The 22,764-nt window shown below is 44.4% G+C and overlaps 2 protein-coding genes across 5 annotated transcripts in view; one reads left to right on the top strand and one right to left on the bottom strand.

The window, feature by feature from the left end:
• The window catches only part of LOC105835964 (carbohydrate sulfotransferase 11), a 41,279-nt gene extending 23,878 nt beyond the window's left edge, over nt 1-17,401 (top strand). The window contains exons 3-7 of the mRNA XM_028191669.2: nt 14,813-15,185; nt 15,257-15,405; nt 15,495-15,826; nt 15,976-16,175; nt 16,300-17,401. Coding sequence (XP_028047470.1) covers nt 15,036-15,185; nt 15,257-15,405; nt 15,495-15,826; nt 15,976-16,175; nt 16,300-16,530 — 1,062 coding nt within the window. The 5' untranslated portion in view covers nt 14,813-15,035 and the 3' untranslated portion in view covers nt 16,531-17,401. The remainder of the gene's footprint in view (nt 1-14,812; nt 15,186-15,256; nt 15,406-15,494; nt 15,827-15,975; nt 16,176-16,299) is intronic.
• Nucleotides 1-22,764, bottom strand: part of LOC105835962 — a 28,402-nt gene that overhangs the window by 4,676 nt on the left and 962 nt on the right. The window contains exons 2-18 of one of the 4 annotated variants that reach the window (XM_012679655.3): nt 20,150-20,580; nt 19,497-19,784; nt 17,445-19,241; nt 11,069-11,233; nt 10,265-10,450; nt 9,984-10,160; nt 9,097-9,262; nt 8,414-8,525; nt 8,190-8,322; nt 7,114-7,165; nt 6,857-7,023; nt 6,506-6,702; nt 6,285-6,429; nt 5,898-6,049; nt 5,667-5,820; nt 5,196-5,410; nt 642-763 (exon numbers count right to left, since the gene is read on the bottom strand). In XM_012679655.3, the coding sequence (XP_012535109.1) occupies nt 642-763; nt 5,196-5,410; nt 5,667-5,820; nt 5,898-6,049; nt 6,285-6,429; nt 6,506-6,702; nt 6,857-7,023; nt 7,114-7,165; nt 8,190-8,322; nt 8,414-8,525; nt 9,097-9,262; nt 9,984-10,160; nt 10,265-10,450; nt 11,069-11,233; nt 17,445-19,241; nt 19,497-19,784; nt 20,150-20,419 (4,498 nt within the window). In that variant the 5' untranslated portion in view covers nt 20,420-20,580. The remainder of the gene's footprint in view (nt 1-641; nt 764-5,195; nt 5,411-5,666; nt 5,821-5,897; nt 6,050-6,284; nt 6,430-6,505; nt 6,703-6,856; nt 7,024-7,113; nt 7,166-8,189; nt 8,323-8,413; nt 8,526-9,096; nt 9,263-9,983; nt 10,161-10,264; nt 10,451-11,068; nt 11,234-17,444; nt 19,242-19,496; nt 19,785-20,149; nt 20,581-22,764) is intronic. The other 3 variants (XM_012679657.3, XM_012679656.3, XM_012679658.3) reach the window with 3 other exon arrangements.

The raw sequence follows: 22,764 nt of genomic DNA, 5'->3' as shown, positions 1-22,764 counted from the left end.
TTGCAATTATTTCCTTATTTAATTCAAGTACATGCCACGTACTTGCCGAAGACGTCGAACGCTGCCGACCTAATGTTTCGGTGTTTAAAAAATCATTATTCTTAGCGTATGAAAGCGTGTTCGTGGCTACCCGCGGGTGTTCCGCGAATAGACGCGAGCAACGGCTAATTTAAACATTTGGCAATTTGGAAGATGGGCCGGGGGGGGGGGGCTATCGATCTGACATTCCGCCGCAGCGCGACGTTCGATCGTACCTTAGACTTGACCAGCGGAATATTGATTACGCCCGGCCGGCGCGTCTCAGCTAGGCCTAAACTCTATATATGCATGCACGACGAGGTGAAGAACCTCTCGTTCCATTTCGCCGCGTTCCCCAGCCGCGCGCTTCGGCGCTTTGAAAGTCTACATTGCATTTCATTTATCGCTCACGGGGTTATCTTTGGGGACCGCTGGGATCACGAGTTCCACGTTGGAACGCGACGTGCGACGAGGTGTTTGCGTGGAGTTCGGGGTGTATCGCATTTATCAACCGAACACCGCGAACGCAGACAACGGTCTTCGAAGATCTTTTGGCGATAATACTTGAGATCAAATCGAAAAGGAAAAATCGCGCCGGTATCGGGAGGGACTGGACTGCGTACCTTGGTACCGTGACTCCTCCCTGTTCGAGCCCTGCACGTGGTAGCCCTTCGCCTCGGGCGAGAAGTGACGCCTGTTGTTCCGCGCGTTGTACTCATCCTCGTTCACCCTCGTCGCCTTATCACTGCAAGAGAGAGAAAAATGCAAAAATAGAAATCGAACTGTAGGGAAGTAATGTCGCGCGCGGCGCGGTTCATCAATGTTTCACGTAACGATCACGAGGGGGGGGGGGGGCCTGGCAGGGCGCGCAAAACGCGCGTGTTTTCACGCGAGCTCCGGCTTGTAAACGTCCGCGTGTTTGCAAGCCGATGCTACTTCGCGTTTCGGAATCGCAAATAAGACACGCGGTAAATAAAACAGCGCGAGGCCAACGCGTCACGTGAGACTCAACGTAAAGCGTCGCTTTACACTTAAACGTATTAAATTAGTACAACGGCTTCTTGAAAGTTTTCATAATTCGCTCGGTTAGCTCTCCTCAGAATTGGAATGGCGTCGCCTCTCGGCGGGGGTTCAAGTATCAAGCGTTTTTATTTGTTATATTTCCCGCAACGTCACGCCGTCCCTCCTCCTCGATCGATATCACATCCATTCCTCTCATGAAGAATAAAGCATAATACCTCCATCGGTAGCGCTTTCGCGGTTTTCAATATTAATCAATCTTATGCATCCATTATTGAATTGCGCGCTACGTCTTTCATCCACCCCCCCTCCCCCTTTCCCCTCCCCTCCGCGAGTTCGATCCGTCGCGATGGACAAAAACGTACACCGTGCCGCTGTTTCGGTTCAACCTCAAGGCGATGACCGGCGTGGTGATGATGGTAGAGACGGAGATGTGGTCCCCGTCCCCGTAGTAGCCGTTGCCGTTGTCGCGGTTGCTGACGCCGATCGACTTCCTGCACCGGAACATGCACGGACAGCAGAACAGGACGGCGCTCGCGATCTTGTGCTCGAAGGAGCTGCCGTTGCTCGCCGATCGCCGTACCTCGCCGCCGACGACGACGGCGGCACCGTTCTCCCGCTTCATCTCTTGATCATCGGCCGCGAACGGAAATTTGAGGATCATCCCGCGTCACCCCGTACCAGAGTTCTCGGTCGCGGCCGCGAAACGCGCCTCGTCTCACCCGACTGACCGACCCCGGCGATCGGCGAAGGCGACATCGTGATTCAGAGCGACTTGTTGCTGTCCTATTCCATAATCGCACTCACTGATTTGTCGCTAACTCGTTCGCGAATCACTTTTTTTATATAAATAAAAAAAGATCACTCTTTTGTCGAACTGGCCCTTCTACCAAATTCTGCTCCATCCGTCAGTATTTTTCTTACTTGATTTCTTCATCTTTGAATCCCTTTTGTCTTTCGTTCAGTTTTTTGACATTTCATATCATCCAGGGGAGAAAGGTAATCAGTGTTGTATGGCATGGCAGGATGATGCGGGTAGGAAAGGTTAAGCGTTGCTGGCTCTCGACTTTTCGCATTTCGTTAGAACCGCGAAAGAAAATAAGTACCGCGGACACCTGGAGGAATCAATCGATACTAATGACAATTTCAAGCATCGGCGCGTACGTACGCTCCGCCGTCGCCGAATCGCCTCGTGCGCGTCGCGACGACGGTGTCGCGCGAAATCGATGCGTCGCGTCGCCGAGAGAAATGGTTCCGAATCGCGAAACGAAACGCGCGCGCGGAGACGCGCGAAAAAAAGAAAAACTGATCGGGCCGCAGATTAGCGGTGTGCGATCGATCAGGTGTCCAGGAGAAGGCGTCTCGTATTCCGAAAACTTGCGACCTTACGCTCGCACACTCCGCGCCCGTTCCGTCTGCGAATCCGCCCCATTTTCCGAAGGAATGTCAATTTCTCCCGTTCTCTCTTCCCTCTTGTCTGATTCTTCTTACACCTGCAACTCCTCGCACAATCTTCTTACGGTATATGCCGCGAGCCGCGTTAGATCGTCGCCACATATTACCGGTCAATCGGTCAAATCCGCAATTATCCTATGGCTGTCGCGACACGCCGGACCGGCGACGACAGCGATTCGATCGTGATTGCGATGCTCATCGCGCAGGTGGTAATTTTTCAAGGGCGAGCCTTGCGTAACGCGGACACCTGCGCGAAATCCACGTGCTCACGCTCGTTCGCACAAGTTCACGCACAACGCGCACTCGCTGTCATCCGATTCAAATCCGACGGGGGTCGACGACACACTCGCGTGCGACGCGTCGAACGAACGGAGTTCGATTAATTAGCTCGACCGTTCCTCCCCCGTGTTTTCTCTCGGCCTAATCGCGAAGGAGAAACGGCGGGCGAACGGAGCCGAGGATTACGTTTAACGACGAAGGAGGCGCGTCGATTCGATTTTTTAATTGCTGGGGACCCGCGCTCGTAACAATCGACGACGTACGCACGACTGTGGCACGTAGCGGAGACGGCGAGCATCCCGACGCTGACCGCTACCACCGCCACCCCACGCGAGCCGTCCCCGCCCCGTTCGCTCCCTCCGATACCTCCGCGCGTTCCCGGCTTCTTTTCAACCGCGGGGAGAAGGGCGGAGAATCGCTCAAAACGCGACTTCGATCCCTTTCGAAAAGAGAAGTACAGATGAAACAGAGCGGGGAAATAAAAGATATATCCAAATTAATAGTAAACGTACAAATGCGGCGCAACCAAAAAGAGAATATAAATTAAATAAACTAAAAATTGTCAACGAATTAAAATATAAATAACTATTAGGCTTAAGGATTTGAAAGCAATAATATATGGAGTAATAAGCCAGGCTATTGTACGGATATATGTAATGCCATTACAAATAGTAATAAAATCAAATATTCGGTTTAGATAAAATATAATAGAGCTCTGAAAGTCATGTCTACGCCGAGGATATTTCTGTCGTCGCGTCTTCTACAAAGACTCGGACTACCACCCTTTCGAGACCCCCTTACGAGGCTGTAAACCAGGCTGACCATAACTCACCCTTCCTCCCCCTCACGTGGTCACGAAAGAAGGGTTGCGAGGCCGAGTCATGCGATCCGAGTAAAACGCGGTTAAAGGAGGTTGAGGCAGATGCCAACCGCATTTGACGCTTTCCCCACGGGTCTTCGAGTCTCTCTACTCCAAGTTCTTTATAGCCTCTCGAAGAGATTCACGGTGCTACTCAGATTTTCTACTTCAAACATTTTATCTTATTTATATGAGGCTATTTTCCATCATTAATTTTCGGCGGTAATTAATTCGAATTGCCGGCACGCAAAAGCGAAATTCCCGATCGCCTCATCATTTAGTCATGCTGTTCTGGCTTTCTTTGAAAAATCGATGCAACATTTCGAAGAAACTGACGCAGTGAATCAGAGGCTTCGACAAATGTTTTTTTCTCTCCCTTTATTTTTCCTTCATTTGCGAATGAGATTGAGAAGACCGATTTTTTTTTTTACGCAAATTACACACAGAGTACCTTCTTTGATGCTCGCCGTTATAACGGGTGTCTCGCGACAGAGACGATATTGAATAACGTTTAGTGGCGGCGTGCCCCGGCCTAGACGTAAAATATTCAGCGAGGAGTAATGAACGATAGCGCAGCAAGACGTTTCGACAATCTACAATAGTCCCGCATATTTGTTACGCACGCTATGCACACAGCGCCCGCCCGCACTTGTCGCCGTTGCACCCGTTACGCACTGGCGAGTTGCATAATTTCTGCACGGAAAATGACGAAACGATCGCCAAGGGGGGCGGTTACTTTTCTTTCGCGCGCGGCGCTTTTCCTCGCCTTTCCGCTCTTTTTTTTTTCTCCCTTCAATTTTATTGACCGGCTGATTCGAGCGGTCGGAATCAGCGGGTCCTGGCGTGCTGCGCGAACCTCGCGCGAAGCACGCGTCAAAAAATGTTGAGTCGCGATCTTGATGCTAAAGGAAAAGCCGCACACTTGTATGAATTTAGAGCCAATCGGAACGTTATATCGGCTGTAAAAATCACCGGCATGCAAGTGGCGTGCGCGGGTTTCGCCGACCTGAAACCCGACGCTTTATCGGCGATTTGGATCTCGCTACACGAGTCAAGTGTGTTAAGAATAATGTGTGTCACGCGGGGGGGGGGGAGGAGATTGAGATTACAAGCGAAATACGGGGTCGCGCACCTCGCGCGATTGCCCGCCTTGTAAACGTCATTGTGATCGCTATTACAGCTTTGAAATTACTATCTCAAGCGTAAATGTGATATCTTTAGAGGCGGACGGTCGCCGATGAATTTGTATCCCTCTGTGACCGCGTGAACCATTGTAGGTCGCGTTTTAATTGGAACGCTGTCGGTCTACGTGAGATTTAAAAAAAAATAAATAAATCCAAGCTCGTCGCCGACGTCGCTGCCGTGGGCGACGATTACGCGTATCATTTCGCGTGATCGATACGTCGGCATCTCGCTCGCGAGTTATTTTAAGACCGAAAAATCGATTCTGTCCGAGACTGCTGGAGAATTTCAGAAAAAAAAAAGAAATACAGAAAGAAAGATCAATGTGCTGACGCAATTTTACATTTCGAAGACTCTATCCCGCCGGGGAGGAAGAACTCACATGTCGTACATCGACGCGGCGTGAAATCTGCTGGCGGCCAATTTTACGAACTGCCGCGACCGGTGCGACGGGGACAACGATCGTAGCCTCCTGCGACGAGGATTCCGAGCGAAGCTCTCGGAAAAGGGACGCCCATTCGCCCGCGGACCCGACGAGTAGATCAGATCCTCGGCTCTCTGCTGCGCAGCCGCATCCTTTGCCCTGCGATCCTTGGGCTGCGACGATTCACGCACGAGTCAGTATATTAAATTCTTAAAATTCTAGAGCGCCGAACTCTCCAAATCCGGAATTAAAAGGCTCAAATTTCTGGGGCATTTGAGTCTAAAAATTCCTCTGAACACCAACTAAAAGTCATATAACTGTCAGGGTATAGAATTTTCTACCGAACAATATAACAGTTACATAATTTTTAATTGACGTTCGTTGAATTGGAAGAAAATGAAACGCAGGATGAAACGGGATTTCGCTTACTCGGTATATCGCATTCCTGTCCGCGGGAACTAGCGGATCCAGGTTCGGTGAGTCCTGATACACGCGAGTCGATGGATTCGGGGCGGTTCGTAGCGGCCGATACGCGTTTCTATCCGTGAGCTTCCTCTGGCGCTCGAGTTGAATCGAGTTGTACCTGTGCAAGAGCAGAGATCACGTTTTGTACCTTGAATAAGTATTTTCATCCAGGAGGAATTCTCTCCGGAGACTTACGTCTCGACGAGCGTTTGCTGCTGCATATCTCTGGGTAACGAACGTTGACGACCTCCCCCTACGCTCTCGTTTTCGTCCGCGAATTTATCGAATCTGCCGTAATTGTGCGAATTGTCGTCCGAAAAGACCGCCTCCCTGTTTTCTGCAGTGCCCTGCAGAGGCAAGATTCACAACTTAAATTTTTATCCGTGCAGGACTGTTATATTCAGTGTTTAGATTTTAATTTTTTAATATTGCAGCTTTGACATCGCACGTATGATATCTCAGTGTAATTAAATGTTTGAAATATGTGAAAAATCATAATATACGAAGAAAATAATTGTCCTCTAAAATCCGAAAGTATAATACAATTTTTCTTCTCTCTCGAAAAAAAAAAATTCGGCTTACACCGTATTCTCTATTTGTTGTTCCCAAAGCCTTTGTGTAAGAGGCTGGCCGATAGCCGTTGGAATGCGAATCGAATGTCTGATTCAAAGCCTGACTCTCTTCTTGATGAAAACGTTTTCGCCGTTGATGTATAGCCGCGTACGACCTGTGTACAACATAATTTACATTAATTTACATCGAAATAAATTCGAATTTTTTTATTATGTCAAAGGATATCTCACCTGACATCCTCTTGTCGCGCATTTATCCGATTTCTATTGCCGTCTAACAAATCTGTTGTCTGCTTTCGCGAAGTGGAACTGACATATTCCAAGTTAAGAGATTTTTCACGATTTTGCGATGTTATTTTGGGACGTTCGCGCATTGATAATACCGGGATCCTAGATTCTCCTCTGAGAGCAGTACTTTCCTGCAAACACTTTACATTTCACACATTTCCTTATTCTGCATTTAATAAATACATATGTGTTATATATATTTATAATAATATTAACAATAATAATATTTTATAGCATAATTTTGACATAAATTTAACGATGAAAAATAACTTTATATCGGTACAAGGGACTTGCCTTTTCTTTAGCAGCTTCATTAACGTCTCTGCGATTTCGCGCTTTTTGCTCGAAATTGTCAGAAATCTCTCGCTGATTCTTCGCATCCGTCCTGACGAAATCGTATTGATTCGGCGTGTAAAACGATCGCAGTTGCTCCTCGAATCTTAAATTGGCATCTGACACTCCTGGAAAATTTCAATTATTACTTTAAATCTTTGTTTCAGGTCTAACCAGATTTGTCAATTAAAAATAGAATTCAGGAGGGATTGCATTACCCGCATTTGTGTTCCGACCGTTCAGTCCTTTTATCTCATTTTCATGGTTGTTCTGTAACAGAAAAGGATGCTCACTTAAATACGGCATTGAGCCTGCATGAGTCGTGCGATACTCTAACCTGCGGTATCTCTGACAAACATGCGGCCTCTAAGCGCGACATAATCGTTACGAAATTTTATTTTGAGGTTTATACGGACGCTTGTACGTAAAAAAAAAATAAAAGTGAGAAATTAGAATAACCTATTAGCCCTGAGAGTATTTTACGTTTCATGCCGCGACACGCCGAGTCGGGTTTTTGATTAAAAGAAAAACAAACGAACTCTAGTTGACATGCCGTAAGATATTAAATTTTAAAGGCTCCGCGTAGCAATATTATATCCTCTTCTACGATTATACCAATATGACCTTTTAAAACGGAACGGTCTTAAATATTCGCTGAACGATATTAACCAAGACGCAAATGCAAATTGCGAAAATATGATGTTATTGAATCACGCAGGGTGTGTTAGTGTCTTCCGTGTTTAAAGCCCCTTACTCATAATTCACACTTGAGGAATACTTACTAACGTTCACGATATGCAAAATGAAGCCTGAGCAAAAAGATGTATTATTCTGTCGCTACTTCCTACTTCGTTGCGTATTTAATATTTCAGCATTTGCATTGCAAAGCCGATAATCTCGATAAATTGCAACAATGACATTGGACAAAAAAAAAATCACGGCAAAAAATTTAATAAGAAATCAATAATACTTTCCACGTAAAATAATACGAATAATAACAATGTCTCTGAGAATCATTAAGAATACGCTATAAATCTAGATATTCTTAACACAATGTGAAATGTAATAAAAACATTAAAATCGCCGCGATACAAAAATGTTAAAAATGTAAAATGAGGAAATTATTCTTAATTTCTAGAACTGATGATTATAATTCTTCTTTATACTATTATAACATATTATTTATATATGTTATTATAATATATATGTATTATTTATAATATATATTATGGATCTTCTTTATAAATATGTATTGCTGGAAGTAAAATAATGTAAAATACACGACCAAACTTACGTTAATCCGCGACTGCAATATCTGCCAGGCCATCGAATGTTCCATCTGCTTGGCTTGCAATCCGACACCCAGCGCGACAAGATTGGGCCTCTCTATCCACAGGCTCTCGCGGTTATTATTCAAGATTTCGTTTCTAAAATGATTTCAGACAATTTTTAGGGAAAGTTATTTAGATGTACTAAAGTTTTTCGAAGTCAGTCGCGCGCAATTCCCCGAGCCATTACCTGGATGCTCTTCCTTGTGCCGATCTGGACGTGGCGATGATCTGACCCCTGGTGCGACCGGTGCCAGGCGAAACTGAACCGCTTCCCGCCACGATCCAATCGACATCGGGGCCTACAAATCAATATCTTGTAAAAATCAGAGACATATATTTCGAGTAAATATATATATAATATAATTAAGGATTTTAATTTTTTTTTTGCGCAAAAATTTTATCTACACTCGTTTTTCATCGAAATGAAGTAAATGTTAAAATTACTTTTAGGGAAAGAAGGGTGTAGTATGTGTAGTTAACGAGAATAGGCTTTACGATACATATGCAGATAATCATGTAATATTAAACTTCGCGTTTTACATCAAAATGTCACGCGACGTCGTGCTCGTTTTTGAGTGTCTATTAAAAATTCAAGTACCGCGTGATTCCTCCTACACACAGTTATAAAAAAAGAATTAGCTTAAAAGCTATTAACTGACCCGCCCCAAGGTAAATGTTACACAATATCTTCTAATCGCAGGATCTTTTTGTATTAAAAATCATTTTAAACTCTGTTATAGTGAACAACGATTGAGCGAAGTCTTTCGTTATAACGTAAAGTACTAGTCGACGATAAGATTCGTAATATTGTCGTAAGATTTTATCCGCGGGTACATTACGCATTGCTCGCTTATTCCCGATTGTTATTACCAGTAGCGTTCTGAACAGTCGGTGAAATTTGCAAACCGTACACCACGAGACCATCGGCCGACACTAGGGGCAGCGACTTTCTGGCCAGCCGTCCTCGGATGGCGGCCACCATCGCCTCCGCGTCGGGGCTTCCCTCGGCCGTTTGTCTTCCCACCTTGAGAACTTCCTACGAATGATTGAAAAGTCATTTCATGAACACAAAACTGACATTCGAAACTATACTTTAGGAGGAAAAGTTGTTAATGGAAAGAGGATTAAGATGACGACGTTAAAATTTGTCGATTTTTCCCTGATTTGATGATGTGAAAATAATGATATATTTTTCTTAGATTTACTAAAGCTTCTTGTATCTTGAGCAATTTATTTTATTAGCAATAAAATATCATTAAAAAATGTTGCCATGCGAGAAATACGGAAAACAAATACATTTTTAGTTACTGTCTTGTGATTTAATTAAAAAAATAGAAGTATTTACTATAATTATGTTATTCCTTATAGGTAAACACTAAAAATTACACATAGGTATATTTAATACACATTTCTTATTATATCATTTACTTTTGTAGACAGATTGAAATCATATTACAGCAGATTTATTTACTATTACTATTATCCAAAGTCTTTATTGAGTTCAGCATTGATTCGTTATCTTAAAAAAATTAGCATTTCGTTATCTTATCCACTTTATCATCTTAGTCCTTTTCCCATAATTTAATTAAATGTTTCAAGTTTATTAAATTTTTCCAATTCAAGCATTTTATTAGTTAAATGCATAAAATATTTGAACTTGAGTATATAAATATATGAATATATAAATTTAATTAAGCTGAAAAATTTAGTCAAATTAGCAGCCTTTTTTCTCACAATTAGGTGTAAGATAGTTTTACCTCGGGATCGTAGATCTGCCCCAAGACAGCCAGGGTGTCGAGAGCGGCCTGGCGTACCCGGCGTCGTCGATCCGCGACCGTCATCGCCACTCGGCTGGCGACGGTCTCAAGCTTGAACTCGGTGCTCGGGAACGTCACCAGCGAGAAGATCAGTAGTTGCAACGCGTTCTCCCTCGTCTGCGACGAAAAAGAGAAGCGTTAGCTCAACGTCCGTTCGATTCACAGAATGTAGAACGATTTCGTGATGGAGCGATCGTGACCCCATGCGTTTTTTAAATTACCTTGGTGTTTCTGGCGCCAAGGCAATGAGGCTGCAGAAATTGTTCTACGAGCAGACCGGGCTTGAGCCGTAGCATCGCGATTCGGGCGAGCTGAGCCGCGGATGGACCACCCTGTCTGGCCAGACCCCAGGCTAGCTGTGGCAATTTCTTCCTCAGCGAGTCCTCCGATACACCGGCGACCAACACCTGAAATAGTAATGATCATAATAACAGTTTCTGAAAATACAGTGTTGGAGATTCTAGAAACGCGTCGAACTACGTAAACGCTACATAACTGCGCGTAATAATATACCTTTGGTATTATGAAAAAGTTACACACCGTGTGCTATTCTCTTTCCGCCACGTTAAAAAAGTCTCTTCTACGCAAATCACGCGCACATGTCATAGGTGTCCTTGTTCCCTGCGCTTTAAAACTTTGTAGTAAACTCGAGTTTAAACGTTTCTATAGAATCGGGAATGCGGATATATCGACGCAAGTTGCAAGTAGTTGCAGGGGCAGATATTGAAATTTTTACATGCTAATTTTAACCGCCTCGTGCGGCGATTTAAAAAGATTCACCCTCCGAGAAGTTCCCGAAATGCGAGTTTCGCTTTGAAAGAGATTTTTTTTTTTTTTAACGTCGAGGTCGGGGACAAAGCTGTGCTAGATGATGTTGAAGTTCAAGACCCGACAGCATGCAGGCACTCTGTCCTTTATCGCGCGGGATGCACATTAATAACGAACGCTGGCGATGAATTGGCCTTAGCGATCCCGGTGCGTTTAAGGGCGCTAAGGGTGATCTTGTTGAAGAGTTACGAGCTCACCTTCGCCACCGCTAGGCCGGCGGCGGCCACCCGGCAGCTCCTTTCGCCGCCGAGCACCGCATGCAAGAGCGATCCTAATCGCGACTCTATCGCGATCAGCGCCGAGGACGTCCGCAGAGCTGACGCGACTCTCTCCAGGCCCCTGACACGCGCCCGCCAATCATCCTGGAAAGGTGATCATGACGTCAGGCGAAAGGAGATTATATAATTGAAATTTCCGTCTTTGGAACAATTTCCTAAATTAGAACTCCCTTTATTTCTTGGAAATTAAACATCGCATTATACCGAATTATACCGATAAAAATATAATCTGCTTAGTTAATTATAGAAATAAAAATCCATATTTTATATCTTCATATCCTTTTCTATATAAGCTCTGCTAAAAACGAATTCGTTAAAAGTGAAAATTATATTTGCACGATTCTGTTTCTTAGGCAAGTCTAATGGAATAACATTGCGTCTGTAGGACTACATAATACATAGTAAGATGTATAAATCAATAAAATATTAACATTAATACTTCGATTGTATCCAAATTAAGCGGCCAAGTTTGTCAGATGCCCTTTTTGACAAAAACATTAATTATTAAAAAAAAAATACAAAACGGTATTATAAAAATTACTATACCATTTAATGGAAGATACTTTCTAATTTGTCTTCATGTTCTCAACATTGTTTTTTAATTTATTCATTTAAAACATATTATCCAAAAAGAAAGTGTTCCAAATTCGGTACCTTTCCTCTACATAGCTTATAAAGCGTATAATGATTTTTATAATAACTTTTAAGTTATAACAATTAAATTAACAATTATATAACTTTCAGTTTGGTTGTATAATGTACGAGCACTTTAATTTTTATCAAAGAGTTTTGTGCGCCTAAATATTCCGGAAAAGTAGGATTCTCGCGGCAGACAAGAAAAGGATCCGCTAGCTTGCGCACCGAGGTGTTTAAAAAACGAGAGTTTATTTTATCGCAAGGGAGATAATCTCGATTTCATCGATTGTTTCATTCTTCTATCCGTGCGATCGTCTCGCGTGCGCATGCAAATCTCTACCAATAATTACACGTGATAAGAGTAAGCCGTATTTATCCGGCTGTTCTCGGGATTAACTGGTCAAAATAGTCGGGCGTCTAATTGTCGCTAATGCGTCACTTTAATTGTGTGTGCACACACGTGTGTGCGTCATCTCTCTTAGAGCCGCAATTTTATTTTGTCTTTAATGAGATTAGATCGAACCAAAAAAAAAAAAAAAAAATAATTTCCTTATTTGCGGAGATTCTCGATTACGAACGTGTGGGTGGAAGTGTCGCTGGAAATTCACGGGTCGACATTATTGATCGTCGCAGCGAAATTGAACGCAATGCATCCGCATTCTCGCCGTGCGCCTCTATCGAGCTCTATAACCGCAGAATCGATATATGCACGCGGACCTCGCGTTAATATTCCCTCTTCTTCTTTTTGCATATATTTCTCACGGTCGTACGTGCGAATTTTTCAACGTTTTCGAGCGTTCCTTCTGGAACGGGCGAAAGCGAGGCGCCGTATGTCTACTGGCGGCGTGTACCTGCCTACTTGCCCCCACGACGAATCGGAGAACATTTAGAAAATTGCACTTACGGGACGGCGTACAACGCGACGGGTACAATTGCCGTCGATTTGCATATACACAGGCGGGAATGACGCCTTCCTGGACCTGGACGGACGCGGCACGCAACACGTGCCTAATTATTTTCTTGCGGCTCGCCCCCCCCTCCCCCCGCGTGCGTTTCCTCTCTCTTTCTTATGCGGCGCCCGTCCGTGCGGCATAACGATCCGCGGGGTTAGATCTCTCCCGTCGTTTTTCATATTCCCGCGGAATATTCATATACGGGAGCCGATGAGATATCGGCTGCCCTCGGCGAGACGTAATATCGCGCGACTTAGCACAAGAGGAAGAGTACGTTTGCACGCATAAACCCGACTTTATATTTCGCGTGAAAAAGGAGAGGAAGAGACTGCAGACATTACGATCTACACCAGATATAGGAAACTTTCGCAATAATTGTTGCATTTGTAGAAGCAGAAATCATACCTTTTGCTATAAAGGAATTTCGTGATTACAATTTGTAAATCTATTTATTCAATTAACATATCATATAAGTATTTACAAATTGTGATAGTGTTATGTTTTATGCATGTAATTTCAAATTTCTTTATGAAATTTTCATTTAGGAGTGTTTGAATAATAATTGTAGAATTTCATGTTTTCCTTTTGTTTTACAATAATTTGTATACAATAATTGCAAAATTATTTTTTGAAATATATTCAGCAATAACTATGCCAAGATAATTATCCGTTACATTAACATTAATTATGCAGATATGTGTATATCTTAAGCATTAATTTTTTAAGATTGCTACACATGTTACATAAATTAAATTCAGAATTTTTAAAGGTAAATTTACAATTATAACATATAATATATGATAATATTACATATATGATATTAATATATGTATATTAAACATTTTGAAATTGACATTTTTATGCATGTTTTCTTATCTCGGACATTTTTGTTCGGAAAAATTTAGCTTTGGTAATAGTTTTATTGCAAGATCTAACTTTTGAAAGATTCAAATACATTAAGAAAGATTAAACGTTAAAAAGTATTTTGAGCAATTTTATTAATTTTTTTCTGACAATCGATTCTACATTGAACTCTGAAAGCTAGTCCAAGTGAAGTAGAGCCCGCAGGTGACATCGCGGATCAATTATGCAATGTAATATAATGCGAAAAGTCGAAGCCGGAATGGATGTATGGGCGTATATACATATATGTATATGCACTTCCTTTTCTCGGGATTGCGGCGAACGACGGCGTCCCACGGAAATCGATCGTATGGCATCAGTATTTATTTTCACAGGGCCTCTCGTAGACACGCGTCGACACGGCGAGGTCGCGCGTGCATTCATAAAAAGGTCTAGTGCAGCGACCTTGAAGCCGCTCACTGAATGAACATAAAGTGCACCTGCGACCGTGGTGATTGTTGCTTTAATCGTACATATATTAGAGCGAGTACAACGTTTTCTTGTCCTTAAGCCGTGTTCCAAATTCTGGAGATTGGAGATCGAGATTGAATTGGGATTTAATCAATCAATCGTAAGGAAGGAAACTATAATCTTAAGTTTAATGAACTCCAATTTGACTAATCAAATTCCAATCTAATCTCGATTTCTAGTCGGACATTTAACAGTATCGGTCTTATAACTGATTTATATCGCGGCTCTTTGCGATCGTCTTTTTTACAACGATAATTTTTATCGTTGATCGATTATTATTAACGGATTCTCCACTTCGTATTTTTGCCCGAGGCTCTCTATCGACGCGATGCACCGTTTGAACAGCTGAGCTAACGGAATTAGTATGCTAGAACGAATCTGGGATTCTTCGGCCATGAAGCTCGTTCCCCACTCGAGCTCCAGGAGTGGAGTCTCATTCAGGATCGATTTACCCATTCTTTTTATTTCTTGTAAAATTTATTAAAATAACTTCAAATAAAAGAATTTTGCGGAATTGTAATTAAAACACACACGTATGTGACTTCGACACTTTTTTTGACATCTACAGATAACGTTAGATATTACAAGACATTTGAAAAAAATGATACAGTTTGTTGTGCGAAACAATTGATTCGATGTGGGCCGACAGAATCGTCCTACAGTCATGAAAAGTATGACTTATAATACAATATTTTGGTAGCAAACGGATTGCTTGGGGCTGGCAGCGCTTTAGATCCATCACTGCTGTGGAACGGAACGCGAAACAAACCGGTCAGTCGGTGTCTTCTCGACAGAAGGCGAGGGGAATGTTTTGTCCCGCGGATTTTAGAAAACTTTACCGTCAACAAGTCGCGAGCGAGAAGAATACAGGCAATACATCCGCGTGTGACCTGTGATCGCGTCTCGTGCCCGATCGCGACATCATGTCGCGGCAGCGGAAACGCGCGCTCCTCCGGATACTTCAAATCGTCGTGTGCCTCGGAATCGTTTCGTTGACGCTGAAACTGTCCCTGGCCGTCATCGGCGACGAGAGCAGGCCCCTTCCCACAGACGACGACCTGAGAAAACTGATGGTGAGTCACTGGCGGTTGCTCGAGTCTCGGGGATGTGAGCAGGTACAACTTTGGACTTGTATTTATGTCAGATCGAGGCCGAGGCGGACAATACCCGGCGATCGTTGAACGTCGAAAGAGTGTGCAAGAAGTACAACTTAGGATTCTATAGGAAGCTCGTCGATAACTCGCCGTTCAAGCATCCGCCCGCTCCGCAGTACACCGTCTTCTATATGGACAGGTTTGTTAAAAAAAAAAAAAGACAGAACAAGAAAAATATCTGGACTGGAGCGGAGTCAAGGTAAACGGGAGATGACACTTTCTGCGCAGAGTGCACAACATATCGTACTGCCCGGTGTACAAGGCCGGCACCACGACCTGGCTGTACAACCTCTGCCTGTTGATGAACGTGCCCGAGGAGACGCTCAACAGCGGCAAGGAGCAGTTGTCGACCATCGCCAGGAGGGCGATACCGGAGCTCGAGTATCCCGAGGCCGATCGCGTTCTGAACGCGAGCCGACGGCTGCTCGTCGTGCGGCATCCGTTCGAGAGGCTGCTGAGCGCCTATCGTGACAAACTGGAGAACTCCGTCGCCGGACGGGAACACGGGACGCTTCACTTCTATCGCAAATACGGGACCAAGATCGTGCGGAGGTATCGCAGTAAGTAGCGAGGAGAGGTGCGAAACGGAAACCGTCGAAAATCGTGAGGACGGATTTATGCTCGAGACTTTTGAGTTTTAAATTTTTTAGAGGTGTACATTTTAATTTTTATGCGAGAGGAAAAGGTACGGAGTTTAGTGAACTTTCAGAGGTAAACTTCACGGGGCCACGACCGGATCAGGTGATCCGACGTGAGGGTGTACCACCGCCAGCCGGGGTGGAGCCAACTTTCCGAGAGTTCGTCGATTACCTGATCGGAACCGACCTAGGCAGTTACGGCGACGATCATTGGATGCCATATTACCTCTTCTGCACGCCGTGCCTCGTCAAATACAACATCATCGCGAAGGTATCGTTGATTGTCTTACAATTTTTTTTAACTTTTATTTGAAATATCTTACGGAAATGTTAGAGCTGCGTTAAAATTTTTAACGGTTATTTTAAAAATAGCTGGCACGCGAATGATTTTTCAGGTGGAATCGCTTTGGCGAGATCAGGTGTACGCGATCAATAAGTTGGGATTGCAGGACAAGATCAAGCCCAGGTGGAGGCACAGCAACAGTTACGCTAACGCCTCCAGGATATACTTCAGCCAGCTGAACAGAGCGACGGTGCAGAGACTGTACGAGAAGCTGAGGCTGGACTTCGAGCTATTCGATTACTCGCCCGATGCTTACTATGAATACGCTACGTCTGCTGATTAATTAAAATCGATCGAGTATAACGAGCTCTGCGTGGGCAGCTACAATTTTATAGTAATACAATTATCGTGTCTCTCCCGTGATGTGAACCGCTGATGTAAACCACTGACGGCGCGGAGACCGGGCACCTCCGCGTTCGTGAGATTTTTTTTTTTTTTAAGAAAAAAAAGAGAGATACCTCAAGCCTGATACACGCGCACACGTAATCCCGATAATTGATGGCGCTCAAATCACGTTACGTCACGCGACGAACTTTTGTCGACGACGAAAATCGATCGACCTACTTCCCATACCTAATGTATCGGACCGGGGCGGTTTGTCCTAAAGTCAAGGGTCCTCGAGCGAACGCGTTAATCGTCAGAGATTACGAAGCAGGGCATTACCCTGCTGACACGCGGCAGAAACGCGGCCGAGTGAATCTCACGCGAATTTCCCGCGGAGTCACATCTAAATGAATTTCTTCAAAGAATGACGTCATGATTTTTTCCAACGGTGATATATTAAAGTTTACACGGAAAGAAGGGCTTTGCTGAAATGTCTATTGAAAAGTTGCAAGATGCAGATATGAAAATAATTTCGTCGGACTATCATAACAATTGTGTGAAACGCTCAAATTGATTAATAGAATATCAACAACCTTGCTTATCATGCCTGAATGTCCTACAAAATTATTTTCAAATCTATCTATATAAAATTTTTAGATATTTCAGCAAAATCATTCGTTTTGCATATAAATCCAGTTTCAAATTAGTGGAATTAATTTAAAAAATAATACTTTCATTTAAATATGCGCAAAGTATTGCATTTGCACGAAGTCCTCTCTAAAGAATTAATAACATAACACGTTGTGTAATAGATTCGTACGCGCGTGAAATACTTGGTATATTTGGTGAACCTAGAAACATTCAACGTCTCACCTTGTTGTGTAGGTCGTCCAACACCTCCTGGCCGACCAACCCCAATTCCTCCCAGCTGGGTTCCTGCGGTTTACCCTCGCCCTCGCTACTGCTACAAGTGACACTCTCGTTCCCCTCCTTTCCGTCATGTTGACTGCGCCACTCTTTCCGTCCCTCGCCGTCGTTGTCCCTAGCAAAGCCCTTGCTGTCGCTGTATTTCACGACGGTCACCGCACGACGGTCGTCCGGCGTAATTGTACCGAAGATACGCACGTCCCGTTCGTCTTCGTCGTCGTCGTCGTCGTCGTCCTCGTCGTTGTTGAAGAAGTCGCCACCGACCAGACGATCCATTCGCGCCTTAACCGGCTTAACCGGCGACCCAAACGGAAAACTGTTCGACTTGTAGGAAAAGCTGTTCGGTTTTCGCTCGCTTGAACATCCCTTGTCTGACTCGTCCTTATTTTCCCGGGACATCCTTTTCCGTTCTGGACTAGATGACTTCGGCGCGGTATAATTCCTTTCTTGCTTCGAGGGGACTTCAGAGACGTCGCCTCTGTTCGAATCAATCGTGTTCGCGTGATCGTCTTTCTCATAAATCGTCGCTTGCTCGTCCTTCGAAGGCGCGTTCTTCGGGGCCTCTGCCACCTGAGCTGACTTAGGCTCATTGTTTTCGTTCTGGTTTACGCTTGCCAGTTTGTCCTCGCTACTCGCCGACGGCGGGGCGGCCTGAACTAACGTGATTTCTTCCTTCTTCGATATTTCGCTGACTTCTTGCGTCGCGCGAGAAATCCTGTTCTCCGGAGTTTCTTCGCCGCTTCTTCGAACTTTCTTCGCGCTCTTCGTTTCTTCCGCCGGGATGACGAGAAGGCCGCCCGTCCTCGTCAGGATGCTCTTCTTGGGGCTCAGCTGCGCGTTGTGCGTGTACTCTCTCTTGGGACTGCTGGACGCCGACCTGGAAGCTCTCCTCGACGGGCTTCGCTTCTCCGCGTGGGGGCTGCAAGGTTGTGACGACGGCCGTCTCTTCGCCGTCTCCGCCGGCATCTTGGTGGCCGGTGACACCGGGAGCGGGATCCTCGTCTTGGGGATCGACGTTATTTCGATCGATTCCGTCTCGTCGCTGTCGGGTGTCCTCAGCTTGACGATCTCGCCGCCGAAGTGAACGCGCCTGGATGTCTTGCGTTTGTCCGCGTCCCCGTCCACGTCGTCGTCGTTCCCGGCGTCGTTTTTCCTCCTTTCGTTGTCTGCGCTGACGTCGTCGTCGTCGTCCTTCTCCTCCAGGATCGTCATCGTAATGGCCGTGTCCTCGTTGAACTTAATCTCGGTCTCCAGGATGACTCTCGCCGGTGGTATCGCGCCCACGGCGTTCGGTGTCTCGTCCTCCTCCTCGGCGATGCCAGAAGTGTCGCTGTCACTGTCCCAGGGTCTTTCAAAGGCGCGCTCCTTCGCGTCCGCTTTCATGATGTCCTGCGCGTGATTCTTCTCCTGCTTCTTCTTGCACGGCTTGATGTTGTAGATCTTGGACAGGACGTCGACGTTCTTCTTAAACTTGTCGTCGTAATCCACCAGGTAGCCGTCAAATTCTTCCTCGCCGACTGCATCGCGGATCTTCATGAGAGACTTCAGCACAGCCTCCTGATGCGGCACTTGGACCAGTCGCGAGGCGAAGGCGACCGTGGCCTCCTTGAGGACCTGCTTCGTCGGCGGAGGACTGTTGGTGGACGGAAAGAGCAGCAGAGGGGCGCTCAGAATCACGCCCGTCGTCACGTTTGTCTGAAACGGATTGTGAGCGTCCGGGCGATTCAAGCCGTCGTGAAGGATCTGGAATAAGTAGAAGCGCTTCTTGACGTATGGTTATCTTTATAAAAGTTAAATGTTCTCCGAAAGGTTTTAGAAACTTGTATGTTTTGATTTGGCTTTGAAAGCATCACATTAAAAATTTATTCATAGAAAAAAATTACGTTATAAAAAATAACGTTGGCAAATTTAATTAAAGAATTAAATTTTTTAGCTAAAGAAAGACGATAAATACAGATTTAGCGAGGATTGAAAAAATTTAAGGAAAAATATGTTTACGTTTTTGACCATGCTCTCCCTGTTGGGGCTGTGAACCAGGTAGACCCGTAGCGTATCTAGGGCGCCCTTACGAACCGCCGGCGCTGGATGCCCCAAATTATTGATCAGTTCCGGCACCACCGGTTGCATGATTTTGTCAACGACATCGACGTTCAGCGTCGGCAGTACGTCTATCAGCACACGCAGGGCGTGCTGACGCACTTCCCATTCCGGATCTCGAAGTCTCTCGGAGATCTCAACGAAGGTGGCCTGCGTGTCGACCTCGGACGGGAATCTGCGCGTACGCACCTGGTCGGAGACAATTGGTCTCGTTAAACTTATTTTCAAAAAGAGAAACTAGCAAAAGATAAGTAAAGATGGAATCAAGTTCAATATACACTTAAACATCCGAGTCATATCCAGTAAATAAGTTTCTCCTTTTTCTTTTTAGGAATAATATTTATAAGAAATAATGTTTTATACGTTGAACTTGCAAAGCAATCGATACCGACCAGGTAGAAAAGAAAGCTTCAGGTTCGAGTCTAGTAGACTCTGCTTATGGAGAGTTCGAAACTAAACAGATTCGAACCTATACTTGCAAGACACTTGGTCCCACCGCTAAAGATTAGTCACGCGGAGATACGCGGCGCGTGTACAGTACTTGTATCGCATACCACGTGCTCCCAGAGGGGTGTCAGCTGTATCGCCGGTCCGGACGGCGACGGGGCGGACGTCATCCGGCGTCGCGGCGGATGGTGGTGGCGGTTACGACTACCTCGCCGCGCGGACGAGCTGTTGCCCTCCGACAGGACCGTCGTCCTGCCGCGGTCGTTGTAGCTCGACGGCGGCCGAGCGACGGGGAGCGACGGCGCGGGGTCGTCCTGGGGCTGCAGCGGCCCCGCATCTGTCGAGCCTGTCATAGATGACGACAAGCAGCCGGACATATCACCCTACGTCTCGTCCCTCGGGAACCACCGATTGCCCATCATCATCATCATCGTCATCATCATCATTTCCCACTCCGAATCCGGCTCTGATTTACCTCCGCTCATCGATGGTCCCAAAAGCATACACGCCGCGCCGATCGAGCCACGCTAAAGTAAAACTGCATGAAATTGTGTCGATATATCCATCTTGCCTTTACCTTTGAACTTTGAGATATTTAATATTCGCGCTTCTCCTCCTATATCTCATCCTACGCAAATTCATATGTCGCGAAAAGAAAGAAAAAAAACGTCTCCAGGACAGGAAGCTCTTTTTACATTAAAATTGAGGGAGGAAAAGGGGTTGAAATACCAGCGCAAATAATATGATAGCAACGACGATGATAATAGTAATACGAGGGAAAGGTAGATCGATCTCTTATTACAAAGTTAACTTAACTAGAATTGTAAAGAGCGGATATACCGACATAAGCGTATACCAATTTAACGATCGACACGTAATATGCCGAGGTGATTTCCTTAAAAATTGCAGCAATCCGCGGCGGAGTCCCAGTCGCGGAGTCGCCGGGGTTTTAACTCGGTGATTTAAAGGTACGAAACGTAAAATCACGAAAGCTGGTGCTCAGCCGCGAAGCGAATTGAATTTAACGTATTAAGGCTCCGTCCTTCGTCGTGTTTGCCTGAGTATATTGGATTGTGACGTCGAGAACGAGAGAAGCCGAGTCGCGGGAGGGAACATGCAACTCGCATCTAATTGCGCTTTAACATTATATTCGATATCACTCGATTGGGAGAAGTCGAGTCTCTCCGACTCTCGAGTCTGTCCGTCAGTTCACCCGTCCGTACCACGGACTTCCCCCGGAATCGACGATGAATGATTGACGTCCGCTTTGCTTCCGGGGGCGCGCGAGATGCGCGATTGACATCGCCAAGACAGCTATTCGCTGTCACAGAGGCAGCGAGCTTGTCTCGTATTATGCATACGGATGAGCGCGGTATATATTGCTTCCGAGGCGAAGTGCATGTTTCACGAACGCGCGGTTGTCTCGTAAATAAGTAAAATAAGTCAAAACTTGTCGCGCGATGCGACGTTTTCCGCTTTGCGTTGCGACTTATACCCTCGCGTGTAACATACATCCCAGATTTTACATGTAAAATCCCGCTTGATCCTCGCCGAGCCACCGATCGCCGATGGTAGTGTTTAAACAACATTAACGTTGAATTACTGCGTCGACATATCACGCAGGGGGTGAGGGGAGCGTATTTTTTAAAGGGAAGCGGTAAAAGCCTCGCGAGAGGGAAGTCGCCGAGTTTATCATTAAATCTCTCACGACATGAACCCGGCATAAAAAAGTAGCACACACGAAACGCGCGATTGCATAATACGGGGGAGAAACGTGCGTACTCCTTATATTTCTTTGAGACATGCATGATAATTAAAAATACTCGTGCTTTCAGGAGTTTTTAAAGCTGACATTCGAAGACAACGAAGCATCGGGCTTAATTAATATAAATCATGAGACTGGAATGTACATACAGCTTGCTGCTTGGTAAATTCAAGAGAATTTAAAAAACAAAGAATCTTATCTGACAAAGTGTACGAAATCTTTAAATTTTAAACTTGATAATTGAAAATTAATATTACTTTAATTAGATAATTTATAACTTGATCGTTGTACTTCTGTTTTAATATCGCGATTTCTAATTATTTTAATTATAAAATTATGATTAAGAGATATAGAAAAGAGTTAAGGAATTTGAAGATATATCTCTCGATTTCGAAAATTTATCATTAATTTTGCAGAAATTAATTTTTTCCACTTTTATTTTTTTTCACGAAAAACCATTTACAGAAAATGTTTATTAATGCGAGAACAGAACATTTCATAAGTTATTTAAAAAAATGTTTCAATCAAATATTTTAAACTATCCCATGTTTCACATATAATAGAAAAGAAAAGAAAGCAGGTAAACAAAAATGAATTTATATATTATAATTTGTAGATTAGAAAGGTATATTAAACGTATTTCTAAAATATCTAATTTTTTCTATTTTAAAAACTCCCGTAATGCTAAAAACTTTATTGGAAATTTTAAAACACTTGATCAGGTAACATCTTTCAAAAGTATTGCAATATCAAAAACATTTATTTTTGCGAAGAATTAAATATATCTCTAAAGCTTGATGAAACAAGTTCGAAAGAGTGCAGAATACATTTCGACAAAAATTTCGTGTGTTGCTTGAAAAGTACAACATGCCATAATGATAAAAATAAGGGTTAAAAAAATCCTACTGACAAAATAATAGAGAAAAACTGTCGTAAATTCCTAGAGAGTTAATTACA

This window comes from Monomorium pharaonis, chromosome 1 (genome assembly GCF_013373865.1).
Source record: "Monomorium pharaonis isolate MP-MQ-018 chromosome 1, ASM1337386v2, whole genome shotgun sequence".
In the NCBI taxonomy this organism is placed as follows: Eukaryota; Metazoa; Arthropoda; class Insecta; order Hymenoptera; family Formicidae; genus Monomorium; species Monomorium pharaonis.
The sequence above is the reverse complement of the archived record's forward strand: the minus strand, read 5'-3'. Positions and strand labels throughout refer to the sequence as shown.